General features: G+C 41.1%; 2 protein-coding genes and 1 long non-coding RNA gene across 9 annotated transcripts in view; 1 reads left to right on the forward strand and 2 right to left on the reverse strand.

Annotated features, from left to right (window-relative positions):
- Positions 1 to 5,649, reverse strand: part of ap1g1 (adaptor related protein complex 1 subunit gamma 1) — a 17,932-nt gene extending 12,283 nt beyond the window's left edge. For both annotated transcript variants that reach the window (XM_058088854.2, XM_058088852.2), the window contains exons 1-4: positions 5,488 to 5,649; positions 1,295 to 1,498; positions 1,069 to 1,193; positions 774 to 915 (exon numbers count right to left, since the gene is read on the reverse strand). In XM_058088854.2, coding sequence (XP_057944837.1) covers positions 774 to 915; positions 1,069 to 1,193; positions 1,295 to 1,495 — 468 coding nt within the window. In that variant the 5' untranslated portion in view covers positions 1,496 to 1,498; positions 5,488 to 5,649. The remainder of the gene's footprint in view (positions 1 to 773; positions 916 to 1,068; positions 1,194 to 1,294; positions 1,499 to 5,487) is intronic.
- On the forward strand, positions 5,613 to 21,871 carry znf821 (zinc finger protein 821). Of its 6 annotated transcripts, none has more exons than XM_058088858.2 (6): positions 5,613 to 5,755; positions 13,896 to 14,027; positions 14,135 to 14,273; positions 16,226 to 16,324; positions 17,474 to 17,640; positions 17,794 to 21,871. In XM_058088858.2, the coding sequence occupies exons 2-6, from the start codon at positions 13,978 to 13,980 to the stop codon at positions 18,758 to 18,760; spliced, it is 1,422 nt and encodes a 473-aa protein (XP_057944841.2). In that variant the 5' UTR covers positions 5,613 to 5,755; positions 13,896 to 13,977; the 3' UTR covers positions 18,761 to 21,871. The 6 variants fall into 6 exon arrangements, with proteins under 6 accessions (XP_057944841.2, XP_057944839.2, XP_057944843.2 ...); XM_058088856.2 differs by having other exon boundaries at positions 14,155 to 14,273; XM_058088860.2 differs by lacking the exon at positions 5,613 to 5,755 and adding an exon at positions 7,115 to 7,540.
- LOC144901639 (uncharacterized) lies at positions 13,809 to 14,501 on the reverse strand. Its single transcript, XR_013629698.1, has 3 exons — positions 14,396 to 14,501; positions 14,104 to 14,249; positions 13,809 to 14,022 (listed from the first exon to the last, which is right to left on the reverse strand). It is a non-coding gene; the product is annotated as an uncharacterized LOC144901639 (long non-coding RNA).

Genomic DNA, 21,871 nt, shown 5'->3' on the forward strand with positions numbered 1-21,871 from the left:
ATATTTAGACATAAGACACACAGACCCAAAAATGTTCAAACAATATTAAACTTAGGGATGGTTTTAATAAATGAGCATGTAACACACATTCATGGTTGTCAGGGATACATATTTTCTTAAAAGGGACCATATGCAACATCTTCCTCCATCAACCTAGAGGTAGACATTCAAACATACTGCTAGCATTATATCCCGCCTCTTCCTGGTTTGAGTATGTCGATGTAAGTGTTGAGTTATGTTTGTTGTCAATGATAGTAATTTGGTGCAGTTTTGCTACCAACGTTAGCTACCATTGAATGAGGTTGGGAACCTTTTTGGCGAAGCGAGGCATGAGAGCCATATGATTTTTTTTAAACATTGAATACAACTAATTGTGTGCATTCTTAAGCAAGACTAACACTTTTAGACTAATAACATTGTTATACTAAAGCTCAACAATAATAAATAAGGTACTTGTTACTATTAATGAGACATCTGGTGCTGCATAGTTTTGCACCGTACATCGTATGCATTACCATTTTGTATTGTTTAATTTAATTTGAGGCATATGTGGAGCTGTGAGGTTTTATTCCTATCTAAAAGGAGGGTATTTCTTATGGTTAATTTATTCCATTCATGTCAACACTAGGAAATGTGTTCAAGTATTTAAATAAACAGCACCACATAACATATCTTTAAAACATACGACAATAAAAGACATATTGCAGAATTTATTTGCTGTACTTAAGTGTTCCTTATAAACAGGTGACAAAGCATATCATCACGGGGCTTACCTTTTTCCTCAAGTAAGAGTTGGATGTTTTAAGTAGCTTCTCAACTTCCCCCGCCAGGTCACGGCACATTTCTGAGGAGCCCATGCAGCCCAAAGTGCACAGAGCCAGTCCCTGGACATACTGTGTGCTGTGATTCAAGTCACTGGGGGAGAGCAGATATTATTAATACTCCATAATGCCCGGGTGGCATCCTTGAAGAAAAATAGAGGTGCATTCAAATAAACAAACTGATGAGGTCACAGACACACTGAAGGTCAGTAAAAACAAACAGGTCGTTGCTTGTGCTGCAACTTACTTTTTAATGCAATTTGTCATTAATAGGTGGACGTCCTGCCTCTCGTCCAACAGCAGCATAGCTCCTAAATAACCTATTCGCTTGTCAGTAAACTTCTGGGACGCAATCAACTTCAGGCACTCGAGCTGAAAAGAATTGTACAAGGACAGGGTACATGTATGTATGTATGATATCGTTGATCGTTTCTTTCACACTCAGGCTCAAAACACAGTGCTTGTTAACTTACCTGCCCAAAGTGCGCCGGGTAGCCCAACATGTGCATATAAAGGAGTTTTGCCACATTTCTGCAACGATATGTATTGTCTTCTTCTCTAAAAGATGAACGGATAGCAGCACATTCTTTCTGGATCATTTCACGCTCCTCTGCCTGGGTCCTTGCTGTCCGGATAGTCCGGATCAGCTCCCGCAATCTAATCGGAGCTGGCATTCTCTGGAACATAAAAGACAGTGACAAGGTCGGTACAGGAGTACATTAGAACACTAGGGAAATAATGGAAATGTGCAACACAAATCATGGTCACTGGTCAACTAGTTTGTGACCTAAAGAAGAACATGACAGCCTGCATCCATGCAGACCTCCACTACCCATGAAGAACTCAGGTCCAGGTGCACAATGGTCACACACAGGCAATGTGTTCATGCTAGTGTAAATCGTATTTCTCACATGAGCCAGTAAGCTATTTAAGGTACCTTATTTTGTTATATGTGATGTGAAGAAGTGTAGTTGTGCCTCATACTGTACCTGTTAAGTGCTGTGCTGAAAAAAGGAAATTAACTACAAATAGAAATGCCAGCTCGGCAAAGGGTACAACATACATGGTTACCTAGGGGTCAGGCAAGGTTGTTGGTTTACAATCTAAGAACAAGTTGAAAGTAGGCCTGTAGTGATAGATTTTACTGGACAATAACTTTCATACAACTTTTTGCAGATAAACAATATTATTTTTGAGACCTTTTGTTCATTAATGTAATGTAAATATATGGCATAATGTGAATACACCAGATTGAGAGCAATAAACTTGAATGGTTGTTTGTCTATATGTGCCCTGTGATTGGCTGGCGACCAGTCCAGGGTGTACCCCGCCTCTCACCCGAAGACAGCTGGGATAGGCTCCAGCACCCCTGCGACCCTCATGAGGATAAGCGGTAGAAAATGAATGAGTGAACAAAAATGTTCCCGCAGTGGGGCTGGGGCATTCTTCTTTGATCGCTTTTGTGCCTTCGTTCATATTTGCTCACTTGCAGGCAGCAGCACTAGCTAGCAGCCCCGCCTCTACCCACTGGGACAAAGAGACTGAATTGACAGGAGGGTTCGCGCACTCCGTTCATTCTGCAGGCCCAAAGTGGCCCTGTGTTGAGACCGGGGCACAGAGAGAACCCTCTTGTCATACAGCCTGTTTGGTAGAGAGAAAGAGAGAGAGGAGTAAAACAAACATGCATGCACATGTCAATATATCAATGCCGGCAAAATGATCAAAATGTGTTTTTATTTATCATGCGATTATCGTGACAGGCCTAGTTGCAACAAAAGATCAACAGGTGGGCAGAGAGGCCCTAGCACAACTCTAAATCAAATTGTCGAGTGTGAACCAACACCATTCATATAACCTTTGTTCTAATGACCTAGTGGAGGGATGGGGGGTGTCTCCCAGTCTCTTGCTGTTAGTTATAGGCGCTGTAGCCAACCCCTGCCAAGAGCTGTTTTTTTAATTAAAAATTCCTCATTACTGCAGCACAAGGGTACATTCTACATTATACATTCTTACAATATCCAGTACACTAGTCCCTGTCATTAATCTACATAACTACTAACCTCTATCTCAGTAGTTCTCTTTTAACGTAAACTTGTCAAATATTTTATTTACATAATAACCTTAGGGTTGGACGATATGTACCTCAGCATATATCAATATTTTTAGGATGCATGACGATATTAAATACAAAAAGGTACCAACCATAAGCCATATAATGAAATACAGTTGTCTCTCGTTTTAAAGCACATTTATTTATTGGTAACAAACATTCTGCACCACATTCTTGTTTTGTTTATGCAGACATGCGGCAAACGGCACTCTTATTTTGAAGAACAGTCACAGAAGTGTGTACCGTGTGTGGAGATTATGTATTTACGGCTAAGACAAGCTACGTAAAAAATAAACACGCTTCTCGTATTTTTTTCCACTGACTGTCATCACCTGTAAAACTCAAAAATACAACGTGGTGGAAATATTCCCATCGAGTTGTCGCCGCTGTTGTTGCTGATAGAACAAGAATATGCATGTGTATCAAGCAGAATCAGTTTAGTATTAATTGTGAATCTGAATGTGAACAGAAAATATAGCTGTGGCTGTATAACAGTAACCTCGCCATTTGTCTTATTTCTGTCCATAGTCACATCATCATAAAGTGATCCTTCGCTATTGCCATAACACTGCCCCCACCACCATGTTTGAGAAATTATGTGGTATGCATTGCATCATGAGCAATTTGTTTCATCGTCATCGTGAGAATGTTTGAGTGGGAAAACATGATGCCACTCAATTGCAGCAGGCTGGCAGCATCTCCTCACAAACACTAAAACGCCCCCTCCCGAACTAGACACCAGCTAAGTCTGCACACACAAAAAAAAAACTTAGCAACTCATCTCTTATCACCGAGGGTGAGTGAAAGCTAGCTGGGTAAGCTTAGTTTAGCAGAGAATGATAGTCCTGCTGTGCATGTATGGGTGAGTTGGGCCATACGAGTGTGTTTACTACATGTTGTCTTTTACAGCTTTTTAATAAAGCGATTGGAACTTCATCAGCAACCACATCTTCCTAACCCACAGGTGCAGGCATTACAGTTTGAGGATTTTATAGCAATGTGTGCAGAGGATGATATCCCATTTATAGGGTTGATGAAGCTAAGTCAATTTCTGAATTATTGAGCAAAATTGTCCAATCGTGTATTTAGAAGGTGCTGTTGTATTAGCAATTGAGTTCATATTGGACACTTTTTAATAAAAGATAATTACAGTTGCTATCCATTTACGATTCTGGATGGAAAAAGAGATGCATACTTGGATGAAGATGTTTATTTGTTGTGAGGACCCAGTGAATGACTTGAGATGCAACATATATTTGAGGAGGGGGCCAATATTTGAGTAAATAAGGTATTCTACATAAAATGGCTGTAATTCCCAAATGGTACATGTAAGCCTGGTCAAACGTCCTGATTTTTTTTTTTACGCATTCATACTGTGGTGGGAATAAAGTCAGCTGGTATAGGCTCCAGCATACCCCCCGTGACCCTTGTGCAGATAAGCGGATGGATGGCAGTAGCAGGACATAACTCGCCCAGCCCGAGGTCATATTTATGTGAAACCTATCAAATGAAACCTGGAATCCTACACTTCAATGACATTGTCATTGTTTTACTTAAAATCACCTGTGGTGTTTTATAAAAGCAAACTCATAAAAACTCTAGTTTATCTAGTTAGAGTCTAGCTTCATAGCTCCTTGAAGTAAATCCACAAACTAGCCAACGACAACAAGTGTTCAACTAATGTAGAAGCTAAACTAAATCGATGTATCCAATGTTGATTAACGTTTGATTAACTTTATTCAGATCACTTCAGAAACTATAAGGAAAAGACTTCTTGATGGTACCTTATTCGCTAGCTATTAATGCCCCAATGAGCCAAAATTGTAACATTGCTATGCAAGTATTAGGGATATGTGATAATACCCCAAGCGGTAAATGCAAAGAATGTAAGCAAACGAGACGTACGCGTATAGGCTAGCAACGAGCTAATAGAGGGGGACATTACCTTGAGTGTTCCAGCTAAAGTTGCCACTGGTGGAATAAGTTGACTTCACTTTGACTGACAATATGTAACGAATATATTATACAACGGTGTTAGGAAACACGGTTAAATTAAAAAGGACAGGTCACTATGGTCCAGAAATGACACCTGAACCTGTCCACCCACTACCCAGGATATGATGCGGTTTTAGGCCTTCTTGAAGCGTTTGGATTATCAAGCAAGGCGTTAGCTTGCTACCTGCTCACTCGTTAATTTCACGTTACCGTTCAACTAGTATTACTGTTGTATCTAATAAAAGGAACTGGTAATTGCGTTAGCTGGGTAACTGTGAATTTGATTTAAAGTGTTGTCACGACGACGCAGCCTTGGAGTTCCATAGTATGAATGGTTGTGTGTACCTAACAGGGCAGGTAGTTAGCTCGGCTAGCATGCTAAGCTAAACATACTGGCTAACTTAGCTTCTGACAGCCACAACCCCGGTGTACTGAGGACTGCCACTTCCGAGGCAGCGCCACAGTCTGACTTGCCAAAACCATCGAATGACGACATATTCCAAAAACACAATACAATTTCCCACATGTCTATTGATATGCGTTTAACTACGGTACACTTACCAGCCGCAGTGATGCCAGAAAGTAAGTGGAATCGTCTCTATTACCAATGGAGGGAGGAACACACTCGACATGCAAAATGGTGGCTACTCCAGCCTCAGTACATCTACCGCAGGCGGAGGGTTACACTGACATGTCCAAAGTGCTGCCACTGACTGCTCAAGTTTAGCAGCGTACAGTAGCGTTAGCTTTCTACGGAGGACCTGATTAAACTCTACCGTTTTTTCCCAAGATTCACACCTGATATACCAATGATCGCTGTATGACATGGGTAAAGCCTTGATTACATTCTGATTTTGTCAGTATGTTTGCATTGATTACATGTGCATGATGTCTGGCTAGTAAGGTTATCCATCCTTATTATAAAGGGCTAGCTTATTAGCCAGCTTGCTAACGCCGATTCGTTGCTGTAACAAATGAATTCACCCCGAAATAACGATCCTTAACGATTTGGTCTTTAGTGGGTGTGGATGTCGTTCCTCGATCGAAAGGCAACCTCCACATTTCGATGATATCATGTTGTTTATATGGTGTTACTTTCTGTTATACCAAGCGGAAGAATATGGGGTTTGTCGTCAGGGTCGTGATGTGGCCCTTTTTACTCGTGGCATTCAGTGATGACGACTTCATGTAATGTTATGACATTGCCTGCGTGGTGGCTTACAGCGACACCTAGCGGCAGATTGCGTTTCTGACCCGTACTTAATGATACATTTGGACTCAACACTATTCAACACTCATTGTAAATTATCAGTATTTTTTCAAACGTGCAATAATTTTCATTAAAAAAAACAATTTAAATAGATCAACATACGTATTATTACAAAGGTCACTTTGTAATAAATGCCATATATAGTAAGGGTTGAATTGAAAGTGCATCTTTCAAGAAATAGATGCAAAGACATACATAATTACTTTATTAAAGAAATAAACATGATGTATTTCCTTTTGGTTCCTACATATTAATAATGACAGTATAGACAAGATATGATAGATAATACTTTATAAATCCCCAGAAAGTCATGAAAAGACGGAGGTGGAGCGAGTACTAAAACACTGTACTCAAGTAAAAGTACTGAATTGCTGAATTACGAGTACGAGTAAAGGTACAGGTCTGAAAATGTAAAGTAAAACAGTAACTGATATAAATATGTGTTTCTCTGCATACATTATATGATTGATGTGACCATATATGATGTATACAAATATATACAGTTGAGCAAAAGATATACGCATTACACTAAAACATTCCCATTTACATGTGTATGCACTACACACATGTTTATTATGTACATAAAGAGAACGGATGCCGTCTGTTTGCACAGGGAATTTGTCTTTTCTACAATTGGCAAAAAATAAATGGCATAAATAGCGATTCCTGATCTTTTAATTCAGTACTTAAGTACTTAAGTGTTATAAGTCCGCTTTCATTGGGAAACATTGCAGAAATGTGAAAAGGAAAATACTGTACTGCATTTTTGTATGCCACTTACATTATGTTTTAGCACATATAACAACAAGAAATGACAACTTGTTTCTTCGTATTTGAGCGTCTTTAAAAGGGATATCTACTGATTTACCTTTCTAGTAGCCGGCTTTCTGGAACATTAGCATAAGCACGATTAGCACTTCCGCGTTGTGGTATCCCATAATGCTTCGCGGCAGGCTTTACGTGACAGATCAGCTGAGCAGTGCGTCGCTGGCTGCAGTGAGCGAGCGCGCGCCTGGCAGCGGCTGTACATCCGACCTGCTCGTGGCCGCTCAGTAGCTCTCAGTGGGCCTTGGAGAGCCTTTAAAACAACACCTCTCCATTGGATATACTATTTTTTTAAACCACCGCAACAATGTGATGCTTTTGTGGATTCGTAGTTTGTTTTTTTTTGGCTTCTTTGAATCGACTCATCATCGAGTACATTAAATTATTTCATAATCCATCAGGACCGATGTAGGGGTAACCGTCCTGGGGGTTCGGAGGGGGATTCCATTTTTTTCCTTTCCCCGGGAGTGGACCATAATATGTCCAGACGAAAACAGACCAACCCCTTCAAAGTTGACTGTAGGTATTTAAGGTATTGTCTGCGGCTGCACCACCTTTGTTTTGTTTTGGGTTTTTTTTAATTACCACGCTTTTTGGAACAGGAATGTTGCGCACCTCTACCAAGGAGCTTAGGTTTTCTGTTTTTGGTTTGTGTGTTTGTCTGACTGTCACCAGGAGAAGGTAAATATACCCAGGGATTGGTCAGGAAAAACATAAATTGCATTCAATAATTGTTCTGTCAGGTATCTACAGCTTGTTAGATATTCACAGAAATGTATGGATGGTGTCCCATGTTGCTGTATGAATGTTAAAGTGGACAAAAAGTGTATTTTTTTTCTAATTCAATCCGTTTCTTGTGCATCAGTTGCTCTATAATTGATGATCCAGATTTTTTTTTTAGATTTAAAAATCAAAGGACTTGATTTTTATTTTTTTGCAACTTAGGCAAAAAACCTTGGTTAGTACCTATAGTGTAATCTATAATCTATAACTGTAATGATGTTTTCCATAAGAAGTAATATAAATCCGGTACTACAATTATAGTTTCACCTGCAGAAAACAATTTCCAAAGAATATTACTACACATAAATGATTAGTGAAAATGATAAACGAGCCTTTGAGATTCCATTTACCTTCATTAAAATGTGATATTTTTTTTCCCCAAGACAACGTGCCAGCAATCAACAAAGACACCACTTTCATGTTATTTCTGGTATTAAATTGTGTTTCTCACCTTAGGTCTCTGCTATTCTTTTGATCACAGTTGCAAAACAACACTTAAGTGCCAGCATTTTGATAAAGAAAATGAGAAACACCATTGAATTCAGTAAATAACAAAAAGTGGTGTCTATTAACCTTACTGCCACATGCCGTCTTTGTCACCATGTCATCATGTATTCAATGAAGGTTAAAGTACCCTTAAATGTTCTTTTAACCTTTTAATTTGCTCTTTACATGCATTTAAATGGTTTTGTGCATTTTTGAAACTTGTGGTGTAACTATATTAGTTAGCAAAGAACTACAGAGTCTGCTGCTGACATGATAGAAGGGCGATGGAGCTGACTTTCAATTTCTGTTTCCATGTATGAGCAAGCTGCTAACAAGGACGTTTTGTGATGAAAATATATTAAGAACACAAATGACGCGCCATACTATACGCTAACCGGAAAATGTACGCAAACAAAGCATCGTTTTGGTACACATTTTCAACACTAACCGGGGTGTACGCTGGTGGAGAGTATAGCCACGTTTCCACTTGGTAGTAGTGCTCATTTTCCTTGACGACAGTACGGTTTGAAAAGATAAAAGTTCATCTGGACCACAAACTAGACTGAATAAAGAGCGCCTCTACTGGTTGCAGCCAAGTAATGCACTTCCTTTTGTTGTAATTATTCAATTTAACACAGTCTAACACAGGGGTCGGCAACCTTTACTATCAAAAGAGCCATTTTACCCCCTCACTCACTGAAGAAAAATAGAATGGAGCCGCGAAACATAATTTAACAGCAGAATATAGGGGCTGCATAGCGGTCGAGTGGGTAGCGTGCAGACCTCACAGCTAGGAGACCCGAGTTCAATCCCACTCTCGGCTATCTCTGTGTGGAGTTTGCATGTTCTCCCCATGCACGCCTTAAGAAATGTGTAGCAACATGCTCACATCCAGAGCAATTTGCTAGTCTCCCAAGATTTTGATTGAGGGAATTTTGGGATATCAAAGTAGAGAAAAAGCGGAGTTGATCAAGTACTCTTGCTAGTATACGGCCTCACTGAAAGTCAGATTTTGTTCAAAAGATGCATATTTTCCTCATTTGGGTGTTAAATATTTGAGCATTGCAAAGGGAGCCACAACAAAGAGGCTGAAGAGCCACATGCGGCTCTGGAGCCGTAGGTTGCTGACCCCTGGTCTAACAGAATGATGGTACAGATGTGCCATCTGCTTTTTGACGTTTTACTGTGGTTTTACTGTACTGTACTGTACTTTGCTGAGCTCCATCCTTTGCTTGGTGAAACGCTTCATGACATCTGGTGATTCTCCAGTGTAATGTGAACGAATGCTTGTGGCATCCTCCCCTTAAGCTTATGTAGTCTAACCTGGTGGTGAAACATGTTAATTGCAGTAGTCTCTGAAAGCTAATGAGATCATTCACTCCTCTACGACTATCTGCGGTGGGCACTGAAATCCCTCAAGTGGGCCGTGTAATCTGAACATGACTTATGATGGGCACACCAGTGTGATTTCTAACATGCTGACATTCTTCATTGATGGGGTGATGAGCATTTGCCTTAACTTACTTAATGGATCACTTGATCAATTGATATGTATTATTGATATTAATCAGTATAGTGTTGCCAAACTGGACAGTAGAAGTCTAAATGGGTATAGCTTAACTTCCCATATATCTGACTTCATGTTTTTGTTCTTCAAAGTTGACAGTGGTTCAACAGTACCTATGCAATAATACCTAAATAATACAAAACGATGGAACTTACGTTTCAGCTGATTCCGCACATATAACGCCTCACAGTGCACCAAACGCATTTTTGCTTCATCCAAACCATATACGGCACAAAATGTTACACCTCAATGGACATAACCAACATATTCCACACACAATGCTGCTGGTGTGAAGTGAATCAAGGAAGTACAATTGTCCTGGTTGTCTAGGTTTCTGTACGTTGAAAGAAGAAGTCGATCTCTGCATTGCAGCTGTAACAGTTTCCACTCTGACGGGAAGACTGTCTACAAGAGTGTGTCTGTGGGAGGTTTTTTTTTTGCCCGTTTGTGAGGTTAGATGGAGCTGATGTTGGACCTCAGAGAAGGCCTGCTGGCTTATTATCTCTATTGAAGTTCATCCCTAAGGTGTTTGCTGGGTTTGAGGTCAGGAGCGTCTAGTACTTCCAAATGTTACTCATCCAAGCATCTTATCTGTCTGGACTGGGGGCCATTTGAGGTTTTTTTTTTTTGGGCCTGCTGCAAATTCCAGAAATAAAATAAAACACACCCAACATGTAGAGTAACGATAAATAGATGGAACAAATAGATTAAATGTGTAAATCTTAAAAGATATCTCACAAATTATTAGTATTACAGCGTCACTTTTACGCTAGATACAATGGGACACACACCTTCCAAAAATGAAAGCTGTTATCTCATCAGACCAAAGAGTATTTTCACAAAGATTTTGGGCATCTCCAAGATGTTTTCTGGCAAAATTGAGACAAGCGTTAATATACTTTTCAGGAGGGGTTTACCTCTTTAAACTCTGCCATGCAGACCGTTTGGATGTTCATTATGTGTTGTTGTGGGGTCTTTTGTGACCTCTTGGATGAGTCGTCGCTGTGCTCTCGGGGTCATTTTGGTTGGACGGACGCTCCTGGGAGGGTTCACTACTGTGTTGACATCTCAAACATTGAAAAAACTTTTTCACGACACTGTTTGTTGGCTTAGTTTTTGCATGTTTAGTAAACAAAAGGTGAACAATCTAATAATGGTCCCCTGCATCCTCAATTCTTCTCCATGCAGCCGTTGGAAAAAAATGTTTGAGACTATGAAGGAAGTTAACTTGTGTGCATCTATTGAAAAATACATTTTGTTGAATTAGGATGGAAGTGTGTGTTTTGAAGTTGCTAAAATGCTTTGAATTCAACAGGACACCTCCTACCCGCAATGCCTGGTGCTCAAACCAAGTTTTGGTTTTATATCTTTTGTTGGGTTTTGTTTTGAACACCCGCCCCCCGCCGCCGCCCCCCCCAATCGTCTCTGCCTTTTCTGTTGGCTGATGAGTTTGTCTCTTTGTCTGGAGTCAGTCAGACACTGCGTCACCTCCTGCCTACAGACACACAGACACTCGCAGATAACATCACAGTGGCAGAGACGTACGGCGTGAGGGAGGGGGAGAGGGAGGATAGACAGATGTACAGACACAGCCTAACAGCGGGGGGGATGGGTATCTCTCACACATCAATCATGTTGCTGTGAGAAGCCTGCTTGTTGTGCTAGTTCATAGTTCCGCACTGCCAGTGCAAACAAGCGGATTTCTATGGGAAAAGTGCACAAACTGGGTTCACATGTCAGCTTTATTTGGCTTGTAACCACACAGTAGAAAGACAGACTTCCTTGAGATGTTTCTACTCAGGATTTGCTGTAATTGCACCTGTCTAGTCTCATCGGGATGTATCTTCCATCTTGCAATGAGAGAAGCGTACAGGACTTAGGTGTGAATGCTACAGCAGCCCACCATGATACTTGTCTCCTGGGAAGCCAAGTGAAGCACAGTTTTGCAGGGTCAAGTGCGCCAAGAGAAGCTGGTGTACATATGGGAGAAGCTTGGTCCTCCTCCTTCAGAGCTGGCTGTGCAGACATGGAAGCGGTGGGAGCTGTGTGCAAGGGCGAGCCGGGCTGTTCAATGTTGTGTGGGTGGCAGTGAGAGAGTGAGAGAGAGAGAGAAAGAGAGCTCCAGGAAATGAGTGCAACCTACTTCCCCCATGAGACTGCAGCATGTATCTGGCTGTATGTCCGTGTGAAACAGTGTAGGGGGTTGGGATGCAAATGAAGTGTGCACGTATGTCAGCAGGCTCGGTTGGCATCTCATTCATTATGTCCCAGTGCAGGATGGCTGATGGGGAAAGCGGCCTTGTCTGCATTGTTTTGCTTGTATAGATTTGGTAGATGATTGACTTGTCGCGACTGAGGTGTTTTGCTTGGCTGAGTTTTTGCTAACCTATTCTACTTGAATTGTCTGACGGCATTAATTGTGTCTTTCACTCCTTGTTTAATCAAACGGCAAAGTGTTCTCAGCCGAGAGGCCTGCACTAACACATTTGTGTGTTTGAGGGGACTGTTGGTGCATGCACAAGTGTTGAAAAATTAATGACTTCTTATCGTAACCAAGGCATGAAAAGGCTGATTCGACGTTGCTATGGAAATAAAGAACCTCAACACTTGCTCTATGAATGTGTTTTTTGGGTTATAGAATTAATTTCAGCATCTTAGCGTTAATCTAAAAAAGAATCTACGGTCGCAGAATCTACAGAAATTTCTTCGTTTTTCTTATATTTTATTACTATATATTTGCTATTATATTTCTATGACTATACTCAATGATATATATACTGTTTTGTTTCATATACTGCACTCAGTTAGCGCGTTATTCTGGTTAATGTTGAAAATTTACACCATAATTTATTATCAGCTTGCGTCCAATATGGTGTGCATCTTGTCATGTTGTTAATGCACTGTGTGAGTCCAAGTGTATTCCAAGTGTATTCTTGTATAATGTATTTTCCCACAATATATCCTTTTTAGCATCATATTAGCATGCAAATACATGGAAACAGGAACCAAAACTAAGCTCTGTCGCCCTTTTCTGATGTCATCAGTGGTTGACGCTGTAGTTCTTTGCTAACTAAAACAGTTACTCCACAGGTCTCAAAAATGTTGACGCAAAAACACGGTTATATATTTTTACAATTATAGTTTTACATGCAGAAAACAATTGGAAATGCATATAAATGATGAATGAAAGGGATATATACCCACGACCCTATTGAGGATAAGCAGAAAAAATAGATAGAAAATAGATGGACGTTTTGGTTAGAGTCTGAACTTCTGCAACTGATTAGTGATGCTAACCAAGGTTCCACTGTACTATATTAATAGGGGAATGAGGGGAATGTGGTTAACACTTTTCACCTAAGTAAACTAACCAACCAATGTGTTGTTTTTGTGAAGGCAGCTTTTTTGATTGTAGATTGTGCTAGTTGCACCTGATGAGGTGTCTGTGGTAGCCATCATCAAATAATGTACCCTTTGTGATCATTTGCAGTAAATGTAAATATTTCACTTTTTTATTTACAAAAAGCTCATTCATTCTTTCATTTTCTACCGCGGGCGTGCTGGAGCCTATCCCAGATGTCTTGGGGCGAGAGGCGGGGGGGTACACACTGGACTGGTCGCCAGCCAATCACAGGGCACATATAGACAAACAACCATTCACACTCACATTCATACCTATGGACAATTTGGAGTCGCCAATTAACCTAGCATGTTTTTGGAATGTGGGAGGAAACCGGAGTACCCGGAGAAAACCCACGAATGCATGGGGAGAACATGCAAACTCCACACAGAGATGGTAGAGGGTGGAATCGAACTCGGGTCTCCTAGCTGTGTGGCCTATGTGCTAACCACTCATTCGCAGTGCAGACAACCAGGCTCGACTCAAAGAGCTATATTTTTTAAATATTATTTTTCATGATTATTTAAACCTTTCACAGTTTGTAAATGTATCATTGTATAATATATGAACTAATACTAGTATTGATTTTCATTAAAGGTGGTCATTTCAAAATGCTACTGTGTTCCCTCCACCTCCAGGGCCATTCCACACTACCGGCATTGCGGGATTTCAGCACACCATTAACATGGACGGCAGAGACGAGTTCACTGAAGACAGCGAATGCTGCAGCAACAATTCCCAGGAAGTCCTCGGACAGGAGAGCATCTCAGGTACAGGACAGAGAGATGCGTCGGGGATGGACAGTGTTTCACGTAGTGAGGGGGTGTTAGTGAGAGTAAGCCCTACCTTGTGCTCTGTTGTCTGTCTGTATTGATAGGGCTGTGTTTGCCTCCATAGAAGACAGTGATAGTGACCTCGACCACCACGGCGAAGACTCCTCGTCCAACACCTCGACTGACGACCACATGACGGCCAAGAGGGCACAGTGCCACCTGCAAGGAGCGGGAGTCAAAGAGGTGAGAGCGGCAGCACCCATATATAGTCCATTATGCCTCACATAAGGATTGTGGATGATGGGCAACATTTTTAAGAATGTGCAGTTTTGTAAGATTTTAAGTTGGAAAAAATGGCCTCTTACTAGCCAACGGATAGCCATAGCATCTGAAATGCACACCAGACATGGGCTTGCTAGACCGTGCAACAGCATTTCCCCCAGCACACACGAAAGGCCTCCTCCAAACAATACACCCAGCCCCTTTTACCTGTGAAGGGCTAACCATAGTTCCCAATGAGAGGGTGAGGCAATATGTCTAAAAGGTACCTTATTTACATTTATAACACCCTTCTTTTATGAAATCTTTCAATAGTACCACACTGAAGTTTCACTTCCTGTATACATTTAAGCACTCGATTACACATAACAACTTAGATTACCCAACAACTACCCAGTTAATCCCCCCCTCCTCCAGGTGACACTTGGGATAGTCCAATCAAGGTGATCAGCCTCTGGCCTGCACTCACATGGGCTTGCCTCCATGTTTGTGCCCCGACCAATCACTGATGAGAAATTAGGAACAAAACCAATGACTTCAATTAAAAACTAACTAACTAAAGTGGCAATTAAACAACTTAAATGGCAAACAAATATAATTAAAGTACTAACCAGAATATATGTAAATAACCAAAGCCAACTATATACACAAATAGAAACATGACAGTGTGTAGGTGGGGCATACACCTGATCAGTGAGGGAGGATTGGCAGCTCCCTCACAAGTTTCCTTTAAGGCAGGGGTCTCAAACTCAATTTACCCGGGGGCCACTGGAGCTAGGGTCTGGGCAAGGCTGGGCCACATCAGGTTTTCTAAAAAAAAACAAAAAACGCATTTATTAAAAACAGAAAAATATACAAACTTTTTCAGTGCTTTGGTTACGATTTTCTACAATAAAAGCTCTGATAAAACATTCCACTGTTCTCAAATATCTTAATTTTTGTTTTTCTGCACAAAATAAGATGAAAAATAAATAAACAAATCAAGAATAAAGAAAATCAATCAATCAGTAATAAATAAATATAATAATAATAATAAAACGGCAAATAATAAAAACTTAAGAAACCACATATAGTTGGTGGGTAGACAAATTATTTTTTTCAGATTAAAAGGAACAAAGCATTATTAGAGCCCTGTAGACATGACAAAACACGACTATAGTCACATTTATACTCTTTATTTACAACATATTGCGCAACTGCAGGGTCTTGAGACACATGCTAACTCGCAAACTAGAGAGCTAGCGACCTAAACGGTAGCCTTCAAGTTATTTCCTTTAAACTTAAATAGCCAAAAACTTACCACTTCCACACGGATAGGGAGGATAACTATTAACAGTTATTTAACCTTTAACATGAACATTAATCAAACGTAATATTTTTTTCTGGGTACATGATACCATACAGCATCCATATCAAACTTGCGCGGGCCGCACTAACATTAAACTTTCATATCAAGGCGGGGGCTTCAAACTAGTGTCCTGCGGGCCACATTTGGCCCGCGGGCCGCGTGTTTGGGACCCCTGCTTTAAGGTTTACATGAATGTTTTTTGCTAATAATACACATACAGTGCAAGATGAATGTATCTGTAAGGAAAACTGAAACCATCGAAGCTTTTGCTGACATGAAGAGTTTCTGTTAGAAATTGCTGCCTTTGAGTGAGTCACTCAATGCACTACTATGTCAGTCAGTGAGTCATGGCTGGCTCACTTGCAAATGTAACACGTCGTTAATCCACATTGGCAGAAATACTTCAGGAAGTGGGCGAAAAGGGCCTCGCTCCACCTCCACACAACTACAACTTCATATTTGTTGTTTTCAAAATGAAGTGTTGCAACCAAATGTCAGTAATGTCAAACGGGCTTTGCATGTAGAGTGTGTGGAATGTGTTTCAACTGTACTCTGTGCCTTTCCACAGGAAAACGAGGAAGGGTCGGACCACTGCAACAACTTTGTATGTCCTCTTTGCACACTGGACTTCAGCAGCCCTGAGAAACTCATCTCCCACGTCTACCAGGTGAGAATAACACACATCTATGGTTGTCTTTAGCATCAGCAATGGCATCAGGCAGCCAGTGGAAGGAAAATGTTACAATTTTATTGTTGCCTTTTCAATGTTTCAGCTAGCATTTTAGATGAATGGGAAGAGGATGCATTACTCCTATAATGACATTAAAGGACCTATAACACCTATAATCTGTACCTATAACTAATATAAGATAAGCACCCATTGATGTCAATCAAAAATTCATTCATTCATTCATTCATTTTCTACCACTTATCCTCACGAGGGTCGCAGGGGTTGCTGGAGCCTATCCCAGCTGTCAAGAGGCGGGGTACACACTGGACTGATCGCCAGCCAATCACAGGGCACATATAGACAAACAACCATTCACACTCACATTCATACCTACGGACAATTTGGAGTCCTAAATTAACCTAGCATGTTTTTGGAATGTGGGAGGAAACCGGAGTACCCAGAGAAAACCCACTCATGCACGAGGAGAACAATCCAAAATGTTACATTTTAATGCTTTATTTTTTCTTGCAAACTACAATATTATAAAGTGACTCACCGTATTCACTCCACTGACATGCCTTGTCCCGGCGGCTTTCGGCTGTAGCGTTTTTGTATCCTTATTAAAACACATTGCTCCTTTTCTACTTGTAGTCCTCCATGAACCCAAGATTGATTTTCAGCATTCCATAATGGCATCCTGGCGATCACAGATCAACTAACAAAGAGAAAACACAGTGGAGGTCGAAGGACAAAGATTGATAATGGTCTACAGCCAATCAGAACACAGAACACAATGGGCGGGTTCAGGACTGTGCTGGAAATGTCTGGACACGTCTTCAACACTCACATGAGTATAAAACAGCTTCTACTGGTAACGGTAGTAAATACAATTATAGACAGAGTACTGATAGATCGCTCTAACACACCACAAGGACGCAGAACAAGTTTATTCCAATATAGGGACGGCCATAATCATTGATTACTCCATCATTACGAATGGACTGTCATGCAGAAATAGTACAGCTAGTGGTACGTGGATGTTTACAAGACAAAGTGTTCTTATACTTGGTGTCAATCATATGTTGTACGTCTGTAATAGTGCTGTAGTAATAATTAAGGCTCTCTGTCTTAAACTGTCTCAAACAGCACACAAACATGATGAGCAGCACCAAGAGCTATGTGTGTCCCGTGTGTGGGCGGGCGCTGAGTTCACCCGGCTCGCTTGGACGCCATCTTCTCATCCACTCTGAGGATCGCCTGTCCAACTGTGCCATCTGTGGCGCACACTTCACAGACACCACCAACTTCAACAGGTTCTGATCTCATCTTAGCTTTACTTAGTGACTTTGTAGTTTGACCCTGAGGACATGGGATTAGTTTGACAAATTAATTCCTTCGGATTAATGGCAAAGTGTCCCAATACTTTTGTCTGTATATTGACTGTAGTATTTGGTCTTTTTCCACAGAGAGAAACTGAAAGATGTCCTAGACACAAGCAGGCTAGAGGTCTCAGGTGGAAGGGACACGTGCTCCATGACCCACTCGCTCTCCAGCAGTCCCATGACCAGTCCAGGAGCAGGCCCTCTTTCCTGTCACAGACCAGGACCCAGCCCCAGTTCCTGTCAGGGCCCTCACTCATGCCAAGTTGCCGACCCCAGCACCAGCCTATGTCAAGCTCATCGAATGTGTCACGGGTCGGGTCACATCTCCAGCTCGTGTCAAGGTCCAGGACCAGGGCCGTGCTCAGACCGAGGCCCGTGTGCAGGCTCTGACCAAGGACCCTCCTTTCCCTCGCTGCCGGACAGTCTGCTATCTGAAGGACCGTCGCTCGCATCCATCCCTGATGCTCTTAACTCGTCCTCCTCAGGTCTTCTCCCAATCCCAGACATCCTAAGTCCGATGCAGGTTTATCCTGCGGGAGTTCTTCTGGTTTGCAATAGCTGCATGGCGTACCAGCAGCTCATGGAGGCCCAGTCCCCCATGCGCAAATGGGCTCTGCGCAGAAAGAACGAACCCTTGGAGGCCCGCATGCACCGCCTGGAGCGCGAGCGCACGGCCAAGAAGAACAAGCGAGCGTGCGAGACGGACGAAGAGCGTGAACTGCGACGTCTGCGTGACCGCGAGGCCAAACGCATGCAGCGGATGCAGGAGACGGAGGAGCAGCGGGCGAGGCGTCTTCAGCGGGACAGGGAGGCCATGCGCCTGAAGAGGGCCAACGAGACGCCCGAGAAGAGGCAAGCCAGGCTCATCCGCGAGAGGGAGGCAAAGCGGATCAAACGACGGCTGGAGAAGATCGACCCCGCCCTCAGGACGCAGATAGAGCACGACCCCGCCGCTATGGCCGCCCTCACGGCGGACATGAGCCTCTTCCAGTTCCCCTGCCCTCCCGCTGTCCCGTCTATGGATAACGGGCTCTTCATGAAGCTCCCCTAAGAGGACCACGTTGTCGTCATTCCTAAGGCTGCCTTCACACTTTGCTTCGCTTTAAAAGTATATTTTAGAAGCTTTTTGTCAAATCTAAGTGGCTAAATATAGCAGAATATAAAAGTCATCTGTTTGGAAAGTTGCTGCATATTTTGGTCACATGACAAAAAACACTTAAGCACTTAAGTATTTTTAAAAATAATTTTTGCGTACGGAAGCACAAGTGTGAATACAGCCTAAAAAAATATGTAATTTAGTGGCGTGGAAAAGCCCCCTTGATAAAGTGGGGAGAATGTTCTGTGTTGTATGAAGTACTTAAGTACTTTTAAGTACTTTTAAGTACTTTTTAAAGCATGTTGTAAAGAGATTTGATACCTGCTTTGTCCTTAGAGGAGAGAGATGTTTTTGCACATGATACAGGAGGGAGGACTTTGTAGCCATAGATGCCCCCCCCCCAAACACCCCCTCATCGCTCCTCCTCCACACTGCTCCATCAACTTGACCGGTAGCTCCACCCACCTCTTCTTCTTCTTCAAGCTGCCGCCACCGGTCCACGGAGTCGTTTCATGTCGGCTCCAACTTCTACCTCAGCTGACGTACTGCTCTGCTAGTACTGCCACTACTTTGTTAGTACCCTCTAAGTACTCTCTGTCCTCTTGAGTACTCGGAACAACGATGCCAACGTCTCTTGTCACACTACCACACAGTTTGCCAATGTTTCTCAATCCGTGCTGCTCTTTCTCCTCATGACTGTACAATACGTGTTACCTCTTATCATCATCATCATCGTCATCATCATCATCATCATCATATCAAGTATGCGACGAAGATGTTGCCGTGACTTGAATTCCGCCTGTGACTTCATGAACGCATCAAGAAGATGGGAGCTTCAGGCCTTCCCTGGTAGCGTTCACTGCGTACTTTCCAAAACAGCACATGTTATTTATTTAAAGTAATGTTCTACATCCATGAACCTCATATTTATGCAATATTGACTCATATTTTTTTCCCGTGCCACAGTGTATTTATTACTTTTGTTACAGCCACTTGTTTTTTTTAAACGTATTTTACACATGTTTTCTTCCCTGTTGTGTTATTTTCATGCTGTTAAATTACCTCCAGTTTTCCAATGCAAACATCGCTGCTTCCTGTTCTGTCTGAGGCACTCCTAGACGTTCCTTGTCAGGCACACTGAAACCAAAATGCTCATATTACAACAATAAAGTAAAAATCAGCGGGCGAAAAAGAAATCATGGTGAGACACTCTATCGCTCCCTGGGGGAGAGAATGTTTTTTTTTTTACAATTGTGTAATATTGATGTATTTATGTGTACAAACCACTGTGTGAGTTGCTGGCACCAGCATGGTTCAAGCACATATGGATTCATCTACATGAGAACAATGAAGAATGTCATTAGCGAGTGAATGTCAACATTTCCATGCAAAAGTAAAACTGGTTGATTTTCCTATATATATTATAATATAATATTATATATATTTTTTTAATTTAGTTAATTAAATTAAATTTAATTAATGACATCATTACATATTTGCTAAAAACTTTATTCTCATATTGCCATTTTAATTGTGTAAAATTAAAAACTTTTTCCTCATAGAATTCAGGCTTTATTAGACTAAAATTGACTATCAATATTGCAAACTGATATTGACTTATTTTACTTTTCTCATGAATTTTCTCATCATAAAGCCAATATTATTTGCAAAAAATGACAACTTATCCCACAAGGCTTCCTCATGAAATTGTTACGTTTTTAATATTTTTAATATTTAATATTACGATGAATTGTCATCCAATTTTTATGCATATTATGACAATTATTCTCATACATGCCTGTGAATATTGTCATACAGTACTACAGACCACTTTGTCTCATATCTTTTTTTTTATTGGCAAACAATTACAATTTTTTCATCCTAAACAATAAACGAAACTTCATTCTCATATATGAACTAATATGGTCATATTGAGACTTTATTCATGTAAAGTGACAACGTTTTTGTCATATTAAAATCTTTTGTCTAACTTTTTAAAACTTGTGTTTTCATAAAAATATCACTTTTTCTTTAGTCTCATAATATATTGACTGAGACCTCATTTCTAATACTATTTATTACAATTTCAGTCTCAAAATTTTTCTCAAAATGACATTTTCCCATAATATTCACACTTTATTCTTGATGGATGTTTTCTTTTAGTTTTAGTATTATGACTATTATGACTAAAATAAAAATAAAGTTGTAAGTTTTCTGTTCCTACGACACTCAACTATTTTATTGCATTTCCCCACCACTTCAGTGTGCCTCTAATATTTTTGAATAGACCGTCTAGTAGGATATTCCCCCCCAATATAAAACAACGCCATCCCTTCTAGGAGTGCATCAAACTTATATACACAACATGTTTTTATTTCTTCTTCCAATAGAAATCAATTGACTTTTCACTGAAACTATGCAGACTGCACCTTTTGTCTTATTGTCTTTTGTTTTTCAATTAAGCCGACTTCGATGTAAGCTTCTCAGGAGATGTAACGGGCGAGAGGGCTTCATTTCGGGGAGCCCCTTTCCAGACTTATCTGTCAGCACAGGAAAACAACAGGGTGTCACAATGGTCTTCCTGCATGCAGTCAGTCAGTCAGTCAGTCAGTCAGTCAGGCAGGCAGGCAGGCAGGCTTTCAGGTTACATTCCCTCTCCTCTCTCCTCACTCTATGAATACCGAGTATTCTGTTTGTTTGGAATGTTCATACTATTGCAAAAGGAAGTATCTGAGGTGTCATGTTTTAGGTCTTTTGGTGTGTGCTGTGACTAAGAACTGCATGTGATGAAACTGCACTTGTCCGCCAGTACGAGCTTGTCTTCTTATGTTCTCTTTATGCCTGCCGCGTCTTTTTTTTTACACATCTCTTGAAATGATAATGTTTTTAAAATGGCCTTTCCGTTGATGTCTATCAGGATTTTCTCCTGATGTCCATGTTTACAGAATGTTGGGCCGACTTTGGTCATTTCAATGAGTGGCTGGTTACAGCATTAACTCATGTACAGTTGGAACCATGTGACGAATGTGCAAATAAATATTGATTTTACAACAGTTTTCTTTTATC

Source organism: Doryrhamphus excisus, linkage group LG13 (genome assembly GCF_037039965.1).
Source record: "Doryrhamphus excisus strain RoL-2023G ecotype Guam linkage group LG13, RoL_Dexc_Guam_v1.1, whole genome shotgun sequence".
In the NCBI taxonomy this organism is placed as follows: domain Eukaryota; kingdom Metazoa; phylum Chordata; class Actinopteri; order Syngnathiformes; family Syngnathidae; genus Doryrhamphus; species Doryrhamphus excisus.